Genomic DNA, 16654 nt, shown 5'->3' on the forward strand with positions numbered 1-16654 from the left:
ATTGTGAAGCTCACTTCCAAAAAGTTCTGGTATGTCCAAAATCTGGTATCCAATTTCCTTAACTAGCACATTTGACACGTTATTTAACTCTTCTAACTTAATCTCTTACCATTTTATTTTTTATTAACTTTTTATAGCTAACCTAACAAAAGAAAAATATTTCATTACAAGTTAATGAATTTCTAAGGTCCACATCTCAGTACAATCATAACTCTGGGAAGGTTAAAGTCAAGCAATTAGCACCTAAAATGAAGGAATTATAGATTTACTCAATTTAATATATTCACATTTCATCATGAATGTGTTCTCTCATCAGTTATATTACACATATCCATTATTTTGTTTGTTAGCGGTTTTTCTTTCGAGAATTCTCTACTGTATTACAGAATTTTAGACATTTTAAGAAGACTACTAATTGTAAAGATGTTAACTACTGGAAGTACAGTGAAAGTAAGTTGAAATTCAAACTGGCAAAGCACATTGGCTTACACGTATCAGAAGTTCATAGATGTGTTATGTATGTGTATCAATCCACCACTAGATGCATTTATTGTATACTTCAAACATGTAACAATAATCAAAAGAAGAAAATTGAAAAGTTTGACAAATAATTAAATTCTCTTTTCTAAAGTGGATTTTTTTCAGAATATTTGAAAGGATTTCTTAAATACCTTATGACATGTTTTGCTGCTATGATTGAAATTCTATATAGGTACAAATGATATAGACACATATATTGTTTCTTTATTCTATCTTTTTGTTTCTTCTTTCTCTTTTTTCTTTCTATTATTTCATTCTTTTTTTCTTACCTTCTCTTTCCTTCTTTATTGTGGTACTATGTATTGGTACCACATCCTCATCCTTTCCTAATTTTTTAAATGTGAGATAAAGTCTTGAGATTCTACTTTCTCAGCTTACCAGAGCTCTGGGGTTACCCACGAGCCTCATCATGCCTGGATTATGTTATGTTATTGAGTCTCAACTATTCTTATCTCTACTTTCTAGAGTCCGCTGCACAGTAATATGTCTTACCCGAAAATTAGCTGATCCAAACCAACTGATCCTCACTAAAAAATGACTGGAATAAGAGCAGTATTAGAAGAACTGGTGAAATGCTGGATATAGTGAGAAATACTAGTATCTTACGATATTTTGAATTTCTAATAAAAGTAAATGAGTCTAATTTTTCATCCACAGGTCTAGAAATAAATTAACAGACAAGCAGCAACAGTGTCTTGACACAGGCAATTTGGTTCATTGAAGTCTTTTTCCTATGTACAGAATATCTCACTGTGAGAGAATACTCATGGACACCTTCTCTAAAGCAGGGATGTGTCTCTGTGGAGCTGTGTTTCCCTGTCAATAGCATAAATGCAGTGGCTGATATGATTGCAGTGTTCCAGAAATATCAAACAGACTCACTATGGTGGCTTTGGATAAAAACACAAAGTAAATCTACTGTAGCTGTGTGGATCTTCTGTTGACCTCAGGAGGCCTGAGAATACCATGTTGCGCTCCAACATTACAGTCTTCATGCCTTCTGTCTTAACACTAATTAGTATCCCAGGCCTTGAGTCTGTGCAGTGCTGGATCGGAATCCCTTTCTGTGCCATGTACCTTATCGCTATGATAGGAAATGCTTTGCTTCTGCTTATCATCAGGTCAGAGCGCAGTCTCCACCAGCCCATGTACATTTTCCTAGCTATGCTAGGTGCCACAGACATTGTGCTTGCTGCCAGCATTATGCCAAAGATGCTTGGAGTCTTCTGGTTTCATTTGCCAGACATTGATTTTGATTGCTGCCTGTTTCAAATGTGGCTCATCCACACCTTTCAGGGTGTAGAGTCCGGCATTCTACTTGCCATGGCCCTTGACCGTTATGTGGCCATCTGCTATCCACTGAGACATGCCACCATTTTCACAACTCAGCTTGTCACTCAACGAGGAGCTATTGTAACCCTGAGGGTTGCCATCCTTGTGGCCCCATGCCTGGTGCTGATAAAGTGTCGGTTCCAATTTTATCATACTACAGTCATCTCCCACTCCTATTGTGAGCATATGGCCATTGTGAAATTAGCTGCAGAAAATATCAGGGTCAACAAAATCTATGGTTTGTTTGTGGCCTTCACTGTTGCAGGGTTTGACCTCACATTAATCACATTGTCCTACATCCAGATATTTATCACAGTTTTTAATTTGCCCCAGAAGGGGCAAATTAACACCTGCATTGCTTACATTTGTGTCTTTCTCCAGTTCTACCTCCTGGCTTTCTTTTCCTTTTTCACACACAGGTTTGGCTCTCACATCCTCCCATGGATCCATATCCTCTTTTCTAGCTTTTACTTACTTGTCCCTCCATTCCTCAACCCACTTATCTATGGCATAAAGACTGATCCGATCCTCATTAGCATGGTAAAAATGTGTTGATCATCATGATATGCTCTTTCCTCGTTCAGCCATATAACCTTCTTTCAGAACAAAACAAGAACATCAGCCCACATTATTTGAGATACCAAAGTTTTCTGTTTATAGGAATTGACATGTGACATTTTTCAGTATGAAAGCTGTAGTCCATGACAGCCATCAATCAATGGGTTTGTGCCTCCTACATAAGGAATGAGGGTAAAGAATATAAATGAAACAAAATAGTGAATGCATTTTATCTCTTTTTCCTTTTTATTTTTTAATCCTTGCTTAAGATGCTCCCTTGAGAATGTTTCTCTGGAAGAATTGATAAAGTACACATCTGTCACTGACATGAAACTATTTCTGAATTCAGCATTCTGTCATGTCCAGGCACTGAATACCAGTTATTCAATGTATTCTTTTTGAAAATCTTGGTTAATTAAAACAATGTAAAATAAATGCTTTAATATGGTCATATGTGGAAAAATTTTTATGAAACCCATTAAAATAATTATAAAAATAAATTTTCTCAAGGTCACAGGAATATTGTAGTCACAAATATTTTGGAAGCTAAGTATTGAATTTACTCAATCAATAATTTTTCACTACCTCTGACTTTTGTATCTTATTTTTTCAGGTGTGAAACCATTCTATTAGAAATATAATGCAAGAGAATAATAATACAGTAATAAATTTGATACATATCTTATGTTTTATGAGTTTAGAGCTTAGTTTTTTTCTGGAAGAAGAGAACAGGAATGAATACAAAGGAAGATGAGAAAGAAGAAGAAAGAGGAAAAAAGAATTTTGTTTTTTAGTTAGGTAAAGTGATTCTTAAGGAGTGAAGTGTGATCAAGGTAATAGAAACACAGACGATCAGGTAGGTGATAGGACATTGCAACTAGAGATGTAGCTCTTGGTTGCAGAGGGTATTTTTAGTATGCTTTGATTGCAAGACACAATGTGGGAGATAGGAAAAATATAGATATTATGGTTAATAATGCTGTGCGTAGGTGTAAGTCTTTCATCAGATACAATATTTCAGTGAAGGCTTTATCCCTAAAAGGAAACCATTGGCATGGATGAGGGCACAATACTCTTTCAGTGGGTGTAAAAAGGCATGCCTTTATATTAGTAGGCTATTTTACCAACAAAGTGAATTTTTTGTCTAAGAATAATGACATGAGAACTTAGAACTAGATGATTGTCCCTAAAAATCTAAGATCATGTATTATTTTTAAGGTTATAGAAAATTAAGTTGTACTGGTGCCATGTACTGATTTATCAGATTACAATCTTGGTCTATGTGCAAATCAGTGGACCACATACCACAGGCTGGTGGATATTTTCACTGCCTTTGTGAATGAGTATAATCAGATTCCTGCGGCTACTGAGGAAGACTACAGAATAAATATAGAAACATCTTTGGTGGATCTAGGTATATGTGTTTATTAGAGTTCTTGAAGGGTTATTGGTAGTTAACTTACTTTTACTTTTAAATAAAATCATTTACTTAAGAGTAAAATTGGTACAGCACCAGGATTAATGTTTTCATCAGGATTAAGCAAAATTCCATGAAAAGAGAAAAATGATAAATAATTTAGACTATATGGGCAAGACAATAAAACTCAATTATGTTATTAGGTAGGTGTGTATATTGAAATATTGTGAAATACATAGTTTCTGAAAAATGTTACAAAATTCAAAGACTAATATTATGAATTGTGAAAATAATTTTCTGTAACATAGGTCAATTAGTTAGAAAGTTGCAAAATATTTTTTCTTCTTGTTTTGGTGCTGAGACTTGAACCCAAGTTTTACACTGAGCTGCATCACTAACAATTTAACAATGGCAGCAAATGGTACTTCTCCTATCTTGGTTTCTGGATAAACTTGTTCACTGACAGACACCAGGCTTCTTTGTCAAACAGTTGTTTCCTGGCTTCAGGTTGGCAAAAACAAAATAAATATATGTTGGAAACACATATTGCATCAAAAATTGAGGAAATGTTCAACATAATATCTCATACTTCTAGAAATACTAAAAAGGTTCTTTGGAAGGGGTCTTTCAAACAAAATTTAAGGAAATACTTTGTAATAAACAACATAATGCTGGTAATTGTTTACAACCTGTCTTATAAAGTTAGATCCTGTAAGATTCATACAGATACATGCAAAATATATAAATAAATAGAATTTAAACTGCCTCTGAAGGGAACTGAGCTACCAGCAGTGAGTTGAGTTCTGGCAACCAGACGTGGGGCCTGGGCAGATTTTAAGATCATCACTTCCAGTGGTTAAGGACTCGCCCAACTTGTAGCCACACTAGACTGGGCTCTGCAGGTTTCAGGCCTGCCTGGTCCATGCCCACTAACCTTCTTTCAATATGGGGAACTTGATTGCCAGAGGAGATGAGCTCCTGCACACCATCCCGAGCCCCAGGAGAGTCTTGCTCCAAGTGATCAAGGACCTACACAGCTTCCAGCCATGTTAGACTAGGCTTGGGAGGTTTTGCAGCCAGAATAGATAATGCCCAGTCACCTTGTTCAATCAGGGGAGTTGAGGGCACATGACTTGAGTTCCAGTGCATTGGTCCTTACCAGGAAGAGATTTGGACCATCATCCACAGTGGTTAGGTGCCCGCCCAACTTCCTGGAACACTGCATGTGGCAGAGAGGTCCTGTGAACATGACTGGACCATGCTCAGCAACCTGGAGCCAAGGGCAAAGGAAATGATTTCCAACACACCCAGGGAAAGCATTGGAACAATACTTGAAACATGGAAATATAGGAAAATGACAAAATGAAAGACCAACATACAATCTCAAACCTCCAGCCCATCCCAAGAAAGCCTAGGAGTCATGTATAAAGAAGAAAATATATGCCATACACCTGAAATACCTGAAATAATAGCAACTGAAATAAGGAAATAACTGCAGAAAGCTTTAAAGCAATTCAAATTAGAAATAATCTCCCAAGTAAAAGAAGAAATGATAAAAGTAATGAAAGAAGATTGTGAACACACCTAAAGAAGACACAGTTAAAAATTAGAGGAACAAAGCAAAAAGATAGAATTCCTTGATGCACAATATAAGAAACAAACAGAATACAAAAAGATGATTCAAAGACATATACAAGGAATCAAAAATTCCATTTAAAGTTTTTAAAACAGCCTCAACAAAAGTGAAGATAGAATTTCAGACCTGGAAGACAAGATTGAAGCTAGTGAACAGTAAAGGAAAGATTTTTTAACAAAAGCAAGGAATCAAGAAATAATAATTCAACAGCTGGAAGATGATGCAAAGAAAAACAACATAAGATTGATAGGGATAAAAGAAAAAGAAGGGGACAACACAAATGATATCAAGAGGCTATTTACAGAAGTAATAGCTGAAATATTCTCAAACATGAGAATGGAAACTGACATCAGGATTAGTGAAGCATATAGAACTCCAAATAGTCATAAACAAAATAAAATTATACCCAGACATATAATAATCACCATCTCAGAAAAACAACATAAGAATAGATTATTAAAAGCTGTGAGAGACAAAAGACAGATCACATATAAAGAAAACCTATCAGAATCACAGCAGACCACTCCACACAAACAATAAAGTCAAGAAGAGCATGGAGTGAAGTATTTCAGATCCTAAAGGAAAATGATTTCCAACCTAGACGGATGGACCCCTCAAAACTGTCCTTCAGAATGGATGGAGAAAAAAGGTACTTCCATGACAAAGAACAACTGAAGAACTCCATGGTCACCAAACAAACCCTGCAAAGAATACTAAAAGACATTTTATATACACATAGAAAAAAGTCATTAAGCAAGGCAGAAAATTAAATAGAATGAAAGGTAAAGAAGCAACAACAGATAGATAACATGTCAACAATAAACCAATATATAGCAGTTATAATCAATAATGTAAATGGTCTAAATTCACCAATTAACAGAAATATACTGGGAAATGGATCAATAAACAACATCCAACTATGTGCTGTCTACAAGAAACCCACCTAACCCAAAGAGATACCCATAGATTGAAAGTCAAGAGATGGAAAACAATTCTTCATGCAACCAAAAAATTATGTGTAGGTATTCTGTTTGCAGACGTGAACCTCAAACCAAGAATTATCCTAAGAGATAAAGAAGGGCACTACCTACTAGTTAGGGAAAAACTTCAAGAGGAAGAGATAACAATCTTAATTACATATGCACCATATTCTAGAACACCCAGCTATACAAAGCAAGTATGAGCAGAAATGAAAAATCAAATAAGTGATAACACTTATAGCAGGAGACTAACACAACATTGACACCAAGGGACAGAACAACCAGACAGAAAATCATCAAAGAAATGAAAAAACTGAATCACACTGTAAACAAATAGACTTGATAAACATATACAGAATGTTCCATCCAACAACATCAGAATATACATTCTTCCCAACAGTACATGGGACTTTGTCTAAAATAGACCGTATACTAGCCCACAGAACATATTTAAATAAATGCAAGAAGATTGAAATTATCCCATGCATGTTATCTGATCATAGCACCATGAAACCAGAAATTAATGATAAAATAAACTGTAAAAACCCCACAAGCACATGGAAATTGAATAATACACTCTTGAGCAATCAGTGGGTCACAGAGGAAATGAAAGAATAAATTAAACAATACCTATAAGCAAATGAAAACACAATTACAACTTTCTAGAATCTATGGCAACCATATGTTAGTGTTCTATTTCTTCAGATCTTTTTTTGTTCTGTTTTGTTTTACTCTCTTTAAGACAAAGCAGTATAAAACGAAGATTACTTGGATCATCTGAAAGTATTTGCTTTCAATCCATATGTATGTTGGATTTTATTTGACAACAAGGTCACAGATAAAAGAATATAAAATAAGTGCATTGTTTCTATGAGTAAGTCTATCAAGTCTTTGAAATAGATTTCATTTTACATTGTAAAAATGGACTTTTCTATGTTAAATGATACGCAAAACTTTAGAAGGTAATACATAATGTATTTGGATAAATTACATGTTTCAACTTCTTTTGAATTTCTTACAGCTCTTGCTACTTTTCACATGGACTTCTTTTTTAATTAATTAAATAAGATTTTGAGCCATGGGATCTTGCCATAGTTCAACCTGTGATCTGTCTTTTGTCTCTCACAGCTTTTAATAATCTATTCTTATGTTGTTTTTCTGAGATGGTGATTATTATATGTCTGGATATAATTTTATTTTATTGATGACTATTTGGAGTTCTATATGCTTCACTAATCCTGATGTCAGTTTCCATTCTCATGTTTGAGAATATTTCAGCTATTACTTCTGTAAATAGCCTCTTGATATCATTTGTGTTGCCCCCTTCTTTTGCTTTTATCCCTATCAAACTCATTATATAGGGCAGTTTTGCTTTGAACTCCAGGCAGTCCTGCTGGCTCAGCCTTTGTAGGGCTGGGGTTACAGGTGTGTGCCATCACAACCAGCTGTAGTTCTTTGTTATATAAAGTTTTTAAAGTTTTATGTGACCACCATAAAACATTTGTATGATAAAGATATAGAACTCAATAATTATGTCATGCATGTTAATGAAGTATACACATTTAGAGTCTGCTTGTATTGTTACATTAAAACATTAGTTTGATGATGTATCTAATTTACTTAATATTTTAGTCTGATTTATCAAAGTATAATAATCAACAGTAATTCACCCATGTTAGATCTATATACACAGTGCAGCAAGCTTTGCAAATACTGACAGTCATAAAATCAGCATCAAAATCAACATACAGGACACATCCATCACTGTCAAGTGCACCCGCTAGTGTAGTTTGGGCCACCTGTATCCACTGCCTGAACCTTTTGGCAGCCACTGTAATCTAATCTGCCTTACAAATTTGCCTATAAGAGAAAGTGAGAACAAAATAATGAGTCATGTAATCCTTTATGTGTTATTCAGCTACAATAGTGCTTTGGACTTTTATTGTATTGCTGCTTGAATCCATAGATAACTGTTTTTTTTCCATTGGTTTTTCTGATCCCATTGTGGCATACACAGGAATGTTTAACCAATATGCAATTAATTTTCATCTTACAATTTTATTTATTATTAACTCTGAATAAATATATTGCTAACATAGATGCACAATACTATCATGATAGTTTTTTCAAAATGACAGAATTTATTTCTGTTTTAAAATTTTATATAAAAAGTAATATACAATAATTGTACAGTTTAATAGGTTTTTCTTTGACATTTCCATACATCAACATACTGATTCTGTCCATACGCCCTTCTACATCATCTTGCTTATTATAAATAAAAACTATTAAATACTAAGTCTTATAATGATTAAAGTTATAGTCTATATTAATCAAGTGCTTATTATGTCTTGAACCTTGAAAGCACCAGGAATAATTTTATTGAATTTCCTGATAAATTTAGTGAAGTTTTCCATTTATGCTGATCTTTTCTAAGAACTATCTCCTACTCAAATTTCATGGTAATATATTTAACAAGAACAAGTATCATGGTCATATTTAGAGCAAACCTAATAGGTGCCAATTAAAAGTTTAAAAAGAATGGGAAGCAGAATTTGTCTTCCTCATTTCCAGCTTTTTAACTTAAATTTAATTATCTTATGAAACATTTTTGTTCCATCAATTTTTTCTATTTTCAACATACGGTAGTGGGTAACATAAGTCTTTACGCCTTGAACTGTATATTAGAACGACACCTCCCAAGAAACTTATTTAAGAAATACAAAAGTCTCATGCTAAATATATCTTCCATGCTTGCAGATCAATATTGCTTAATTTTTAAAAATTCAAATTGTCTAAGTATTTAAATTTTTTGTACCATAAAATTTAGGGGGAAATCTAAACAACTTATTATTGTACAATATATTTTCAGTGAGGTTATATATGAACCAATAATATATTCATTTATTTGACAGCTTCAATGATTCTATAAATGAAATATCTATCAATACAGGTTGCTATACTGACCAAATTAAGCACTGTTTTGATCTAGAGTTTACATATTTTGCACAATGAAGTGGGTAAAGAAAGACAGTCAAATATATGATATAATTGAATGTTTTGACCAAATGTGTGAAAGAGACAGAACAATAAGACAAATTAAGAGGTATACAGGTGATTAGAGAAATTCTCTTTCTCAAAAGTATCATTTTCAAGGAATTCACAAGTGGATATGAGCTTCATCTACAGATAATGGTATCTGTGCTTGAATGAGTCCTTTAATTGAGACACTTAGATATCTTGAAAACACACAGATATAAATGACAAATACAGTGGAGACTAAAAATTTTGGAGTTATATATATGTTTTCATTGCTGAAACATGATGGTAAACTGATAATAAATACTTCTAAACAATTATGATAACATTCTCTGGTAACTCTATACTTAATAAAATGTCACAAAGTATCTTATTTATGAGAGGAATAAAACTACAAATAGTTCAAATATATTTAGATACGTGAAAGAAGTGATAATATATGTGTTATATCCCTGATGAAAATAGATGCAACGATCTAATGCAAAATAACTTTAAATCAGATATCATCATATTAATCAAACTGCATAGACAGGTAGCAAGTGGTTTTTGTATCAGAGATGTGATACATTTCAACGTGTGCTAATCATTATAAACACCACAGAAAATCAAGAGGAAAAAATTGCATGATCTCTTTTAACACAAGGAGATAGAGCCTTCAGTAAAGCTGAATGTCACTGTATGGGAAAAAACCCTCCATAACCTAGACATTGAAGGCTTTTAACCTACATAATAAATTTTGCGTTTGACAAACCCAAAGCCCATACAATATTGAGTGAAGAAAAACTGAAAGTCTATCTCTAAAATCAAGAAAGACTCATCACATCAATTTCTCTAGAAAACTTGGGGAAAAGATATCGAAGATAGGAAACATATGCAAATAGAGAAAGATGAGGTTAAATCCTTCCTGTCTTGCAGGAAAAAAGTGAGTCTATGTCTAGAAAACAGTAAGAATCTTCTAAAATTTTCTTACATTAATAAATTTGGTACAGTAGCAGGTTACAAGATGAATAGTATTAAAACAAGCATTCCTGTTCACAAATAATTAGTAAAGTAAGAATTCATGAAAACATACTATTCACAATAGCGTCAAAAAAACAAAAATCACACAACCTACCAAAGCAGATAAAAGTTCCATACCAAAAAAGAAAAAAGAAACAGATAGTAAAGGGAAAGTGACAATAAAATATGATAAAAATCACCCATGTTCATTGACTAGGAAAGTAACGATTTTAAAATGATTGCATAACCAAAATGGATCTGAAGATTCTATGTAATTCCCATCAACATACCAATGACATTCATCACAGTACGAGAAAAAATCCTAAAACCTATATGGAAGCACAAAAGATCCCAAATTCTCAAAGGAATCCCGAGTGAAAATAATAATGCAGGAAACATTGTAATACCTGATAATAAAAATACACTACACAGTCTCTTCAGCACAAACATTTTGTTGACATAAAAAGCAGACATGTAGACCAAAAGAAAAGAACTTCTACAACCATCTGATTCTTTAAAAAGAGCCAAAAATGTTGGTCAAAGAGTTTCGTTGACACAGAGTGCTGGCAAAACTGGTCATCCATATATGGAAGATAAAAACTAAGTCTCCATATTACACATTGTGTATGCAAATTTAAGACACAACAAGGGCTTAAATACACCTATGTTCTCAAATATTGAGATCAGTAGAAGAAAACACACAGGAAACACTCAAAATATTGCTGTAGACTATGATTTTCTGGATAAGACTCCAATGTACAGAAAATAATAGACAAAAGTGAGGAATGCCCTAAATAAAATAAAAAGTTTCACAGCAAAGGAAAGAATCAACAAAGTGAATAGGCAGTCTGCAGAGTGGGAGGAAATCTTAATCAGCTGTTCTGACATAAAACCACTATCCAGACTATGCAAAGATCTCAAAAAGTTTCACAACAGAACAAATAGTCCATTGTATACTTTATCGAGAGAGCTGAATGTATCTTTGTATATGAGAAAAAATATTTTTTGTTGTTCTTCTTGTTAATGGGATCAAACAGGAACTCGCACTTGCCAGGCAAGGATTTACACTGCTGAGCTAAACCCTAGGCACACACAAAACATGTTTTATGGTGCTTGATATATTTATCATTAGGGAAAGACAAAGCAAAACTACTCTGAAATTCACCTCACCCTACTCAGAATTGCCAGAGTCAAGAAAAATAGACCACAAAAATATTTGTGAGGATGTACAACAAAGAAACAATTATACATTTTTGATAAAAATATCAGTCAGTACAACCATATTAATTAATGTCAATGTTCCTCAAAGCCTCAAAATAGAACCACAACAAAATCTAGTTGTGTCACTCCTGAGTATGTGAGTGGCATAATCAATGTCCGTATAAAATGAAGACAACTACATATCCAGGCTTACCGTGGCACTACTCACAATGAGCAAAGAAATGATGATCATATTTCATGTCAACTTTTAAAGTTCTTTTTAAATTGTTCATATGAGAGAAATGTGCTGTATATCTTTCAGAGGCTGGTTTATTTCACTTCATATAATAATCATCAATTATCTTCAAATGATACACTTCTGTTCTTATTTATAGATGTATAATACTTTGTTATGCATACACCTCATTTCATTATCATGCATTTATGGGCTTGAAGATGATCATGTAATCACTGCTATGACGTTGTTAAATCTCACAGAGACACAGCAATGTGACCATTTTCATGGCTTTGAAGATAGAGCCTCAAAATAAATGAAGCAAGAAAAAACAAAAATGAAAATTTAAAATCTCCAAATTTAACTTGAAATTTGAACATTTCTCTTAGAAATAGATGAAAAGACAAGAAAATGATAAAGACATAGATGAAATGAACAGACAAGAGAGACCTCTGAGCCATAGGTAGTGATAAACTGAGATTTTCCTGGTTCACTGATGTGAATGTTACAAGGCCATGAAACAAGTAAAAGGAACTGAAAAGGAGTACAGTAGACTGTCTGGATGATGAGAAGAAGCTGAATACAGGGGAAAGAACAGAACAGCAAAAGTTAGAGAAAGGGCACAGCTTGGCAACAGACAAAAGCATGCAATAAAAGTGCATGATCATGAGAAATGTCTCAGCAGCTTCCTGGGTGTAACCCTGATTAATGCACTAGGGTGTCGACCCAGCTTAATATCGTACCTCTAATGGGAAATCTTTTGACTCAAAGTACATTTTCAAGTATTCACAGAAGTACTCTTTGACCAAATTAGCAATTCTAGTTTTTCAGGAACAGATCTTTTGATTGTATATATATGAGTACAAAGCTAACCAACAGATAACAAAGAAATTTATCACCTAGAATCCATGCAAAATATTAGCAGGCATTAAAATCAAACAGTAATATGATCATTAATGAAGGAATATAAAACAGTACATTGAGAACAGTTCAGAATGGACACTAATGTTAGAAACTGCTGAGAAAACTAAAACAACTAGATTTTTGAAAATATTTTTAAGATATTTCCACTATTAAATCAACCTAAAAATGACATACACAAATCATTATCAAGATTGAGAAATGACCTCACTAGTGATTGGGCTGACATAACAGGATAATAATGCAATAATACAGGGAGGCATTTGTTAATTAATTAAAGAATTTTGAAGAAACCTACAAAACTGCTTTGGCACTGATAAAGAAACAGATAGTTTAAGTACCACAGAATTTATTACAGGGCATTAAATATTAAGTTCAAACATTCCAACAATGAAAACCATGGGACACTGCATCACGTCATCCTGATAAAATTGGCTTAAAATGATAAAAATCATACGTAAGTTCTTTCAAAGAATTAATGAAGATAGAATAATTTACATCTGATTATCTAAGGGAAATAACAAAATGGAGAAAATAAAACAGCTTACAGTTAAATGACTGAAAAGTATTAATTTAGACCACATGTAGTACAAACAACACAATATACAAACAAGAGCTCAAGTAATAAATAGCATCCAAAGATTCAAAATGAAATATACTACAAGAGTAACGTAAGATTTCTTAAAATTTTTATTAGATTTAGTAACTCCCTCCACTAAGGCTCTTCTTCTCTTATTTAAATGTGTTCTGATTATAATGCCTAGTTTTCATATAATAAAATACTATCTTTATATTTGTACCTATGATATTCTTCCAAAAATACAAATTATTCCTTGTTAGAAAGACCACAATTGCTCAGTTGTCTAAATTATTTAAGCTGCATGTGAGACTCATTTATATTCTGAAATCCTAGAAATGTTTTTTTACAAACACTATTTCACAAACTTTTGACCAAAAATTTAAAAAAACCACATCTGGTTGCACCATGTATTTATTGTGGTAGAGTTTCTGAAATAATTTTGTGGTAGCTACAGCAAGTGAAGCTATCAGAGGCTATCTTTATGAATCTCAGTTTATTGTAAGGTGTAGCTAAGATTAAGTAAGCAAGTTTATTCCTTCTGGAAGTAGTCATGCCAATGATAACACAGACATTGCAACAAAAAACTGTTTAGGTCTCCTTAGTTCAAAATTAACATCAATCACATTTTCTCTTAGAGGAAGATCTGACAAATCTCTTAGATTCAGAAAAGATATAAAGCTCATGTGTGATGAAAATTAGGGAAGAACAATGAAGCACAACCTAGATAAAGAATGAATAGAGAAACAAGCAAACATAGAATGTGGTTTAAAAAAAAAAACATATTCCAATATGCACATTTTGTTTTGGAAAATTTTATTTCCTGCAAATTTCAGCCCTTTGGGCCATTCCTTTGAGATTTAGTCCTGTGTTGAAAGAAGTGAAAGTGTAGCTGTGGTACTGAGGACAAAGCCACCTCTGTATATCAAAGTCTCCTGAGGCTGACACCCCACATGGCCGGTCTCCGTACACTTGGTCTTGCATCATCTTGCTGAATGATTGGTCAGAGACTCCCAGAATTCTCACTCTTTCAGTGTAAACCTCATGTGCTAATAAACACTAAGCCTTCTGCACAAAATTCTCACATTCTCCAGCATCCTCATCACTAGCTCTGCAAGAGTGGTATTTAGACAGCAGACAGCTGCCACAATGAGCCAAGAACACTTTGCTTTCCTTTGTACATTTCTTTTTGCTTTATTTAACTTTGTTTTCTGGTAATGGAAGTTGCACTGCATTTTCTTCTCCAGTGCAGATAAGCAATGTAAAATAGGAAACTGAAAACTTGTGTAGTAAGCATCATCTCTGAATAAAAATTCCAGATGTTTATCAAGATCTGCTATGTCTATATCAAATTCAAATAATTCTGGATTTATCCTAAGTGGTTTTGTGGGCCTAGAAGGTTACTATCAGCTGGTCTCCATCCCTTTCTCCCTCATCTAAGTCATGGTGCTCCTGGGAAACTGCATGGTGCTCCATGTGATTCGAACTTAGCCAAGCCTCCACCAGCCCATATTCTACTTCCTGGCTATGCTGGCCCTCACAGATTTGTCCATGGGGCTGTCCACTATCCACGCAGTGCTGGGCATCCTGTGGAGGTTCACTCAACAGGTCAGTCTGGATTCCTGCATTGCTCAGTCCTACTTCATCCACGCTCTCCTTGATGGAGTCCTCAGTCCTCCTAAGCTATGTCCTTTGACCACTACATTGCCATTTGCAACCCCCTGATGTACTCCTTCATCCTGATGACAAAATCATGAGGATTGGCATAGAAGTCTTAGGTAGGAGTTCTTTACTCATTGCTCCAGCCATTATCTGCCTGAAGTTTTTAAACTACTGCCATCCTCATATCCTGTCGCACTCCTTCTGCCTACACCAAGACTTATTTGCTCAGACATCCGCTTCAATAGCATCTATGTTTTGACTCCGGTGATCGGCACTCTGTGGTTGGATGCAGTGCTCATCCTCATTTCCTACATCATGATCTTGCACACAGTTTTAGGCATTGCATTCTGGGAAGAGAGAATCAAATCCTTACAGACTTGTGTGTCTCACATCTGTGCTGTGTTGGTTTTCTGTGTCCCTGTCCTTTGTCTGATCATGATGCATTGCTTTGGAAAACAACTCTCCTCACTCGTTCATGTCCTCATGGGCAACATCTACATCCTTTTCCCTCCCTTGATGAACCCCATCATTTATAGTACCAAGACCCAACAGATACAAAGTAGAATCCAGAGCTGGTTGTACCTGAAAGAAACTTAGGTTTTGAGATTTAATGTGAATGTATTTAGAAGGTACCAAGTGGAGTCACCATGGTAAGAGTAGTAAGTTAATAATGTGTTTCTTCAGTAGTGATTTCGTGGTTTTTTTTTTTTTTTATGTTACATGAAATTTCCTGTCATGTTTCCAAACACTGTGTGAGTAAAATTTTCTTTTATACTGTTAAAATCAATTTTATGTACTGGAAGACATACATAGAATATGCTGCGATTCAAGTTAACATATGATGCTGTTTCTTTAGTAATATTCACAACTTGCTGTGAGTGTATTTTTGTATCTACCTATTCCACATTCAATTTTGGTGGCAAAACCCTTTCAAATATTTCCTAAATGATCTTCAGTTTTTAGTCGATTTTCAACTTTTATAGCATAATCCTGTGGTTTATCCACAATCCTAACCATGCTGTTATTTGCACAAGGTGAATATATAGTGGATAAGTAGTGTAAAAACATTGGACTCTTTAAATCACAAGTAGTTAAACAACTGTCCAAAATGAAATCCTGCTTACCAAAACAAGAGTTTCCCCAGAACTACCCTGTGAATGGTGAATGAGATTTTCATCAAGTTTACTTGTAAGTACAAGAGTTGCAATGAGTAACCTTTTGTCACTGGTGTCTATATTTAAGAAATGCCTGTAGCAAGTGCCATCAGAAGATCATCTGAGTCATTAAAAGAAGTGACTTGAGCCCAGGTAATCGGCTAAGCTCATTCAAACCTCGGGTCATAATGAAAATAACGTAAATTTATGCATCTTTACTGTGACTAACTTCATAAATGCTTCTAATTTAATCTCCCAATTCTTTCTAATATATTTTATTGTATTATATCCTTACAGATTTTGATACACATTGGTTAAGTGGCATGAAAAACTATATTAGGTAATACATACGGTTCTGGAACCATTTTTGTCTGTTTCAGTTGTTTTAAATGTCATGATAGCTC

General features: G+C 34.1%; 1 protein-coding gene and 1 pseudogene across 1 annotated transcript; both read left to right on the forward strand.

Moving 5' to 3' along the window:
* The first annotated feature begins 1506 nt into the window (after positions 1–1506).
* LOC100731992 (olfactory receptor 52A1-like) lies at positions 1507–2427 on the forward strand. The gene has a single exon (XM_003465375.1). It carries the CDS (start codon positions 1507–1509, stop codon positions 2425–2427), a length of 921 nt encoding a protein of 306 aa, XP_003465423.1.
* Positions 2428–10389: 7962 nt separating this feature from the next.
* On the forward strand, positions 10390–15693 carry LOC100731716 (olfactory receptor 51V1-like; annotated as a pseudogene).
* Positions 15694–16654: the final 961 nt, after the last annotated feature.

Source organism: Cavia porcellus, unplaced genomic scaffold (genome assembly GCF_034190915.1).
Source record: "Cavia porcellus strain 051 isolate PalLab524CR breed Dunkin Hartley unplaced genomic scaffold, mCavPor4.1 scaffold_9, whole genome shotgun sequence".
Taxonomy (NCBI): Eukaryota; Metazoa; Chordata; class Mammalia; order Rodentia; family Caviidae; genus Cavia; species Cavia porcellus.

What these genes read in the sequence shown, in the direction of transcription:
- LOC100731992 (XM_003465375.1), top strand. Translation starts at nt 1,507, where the DNA reads ATGTTGCGCTCCAACATTACAGTCTTCATGCCTTCTGTCTTAACACTA.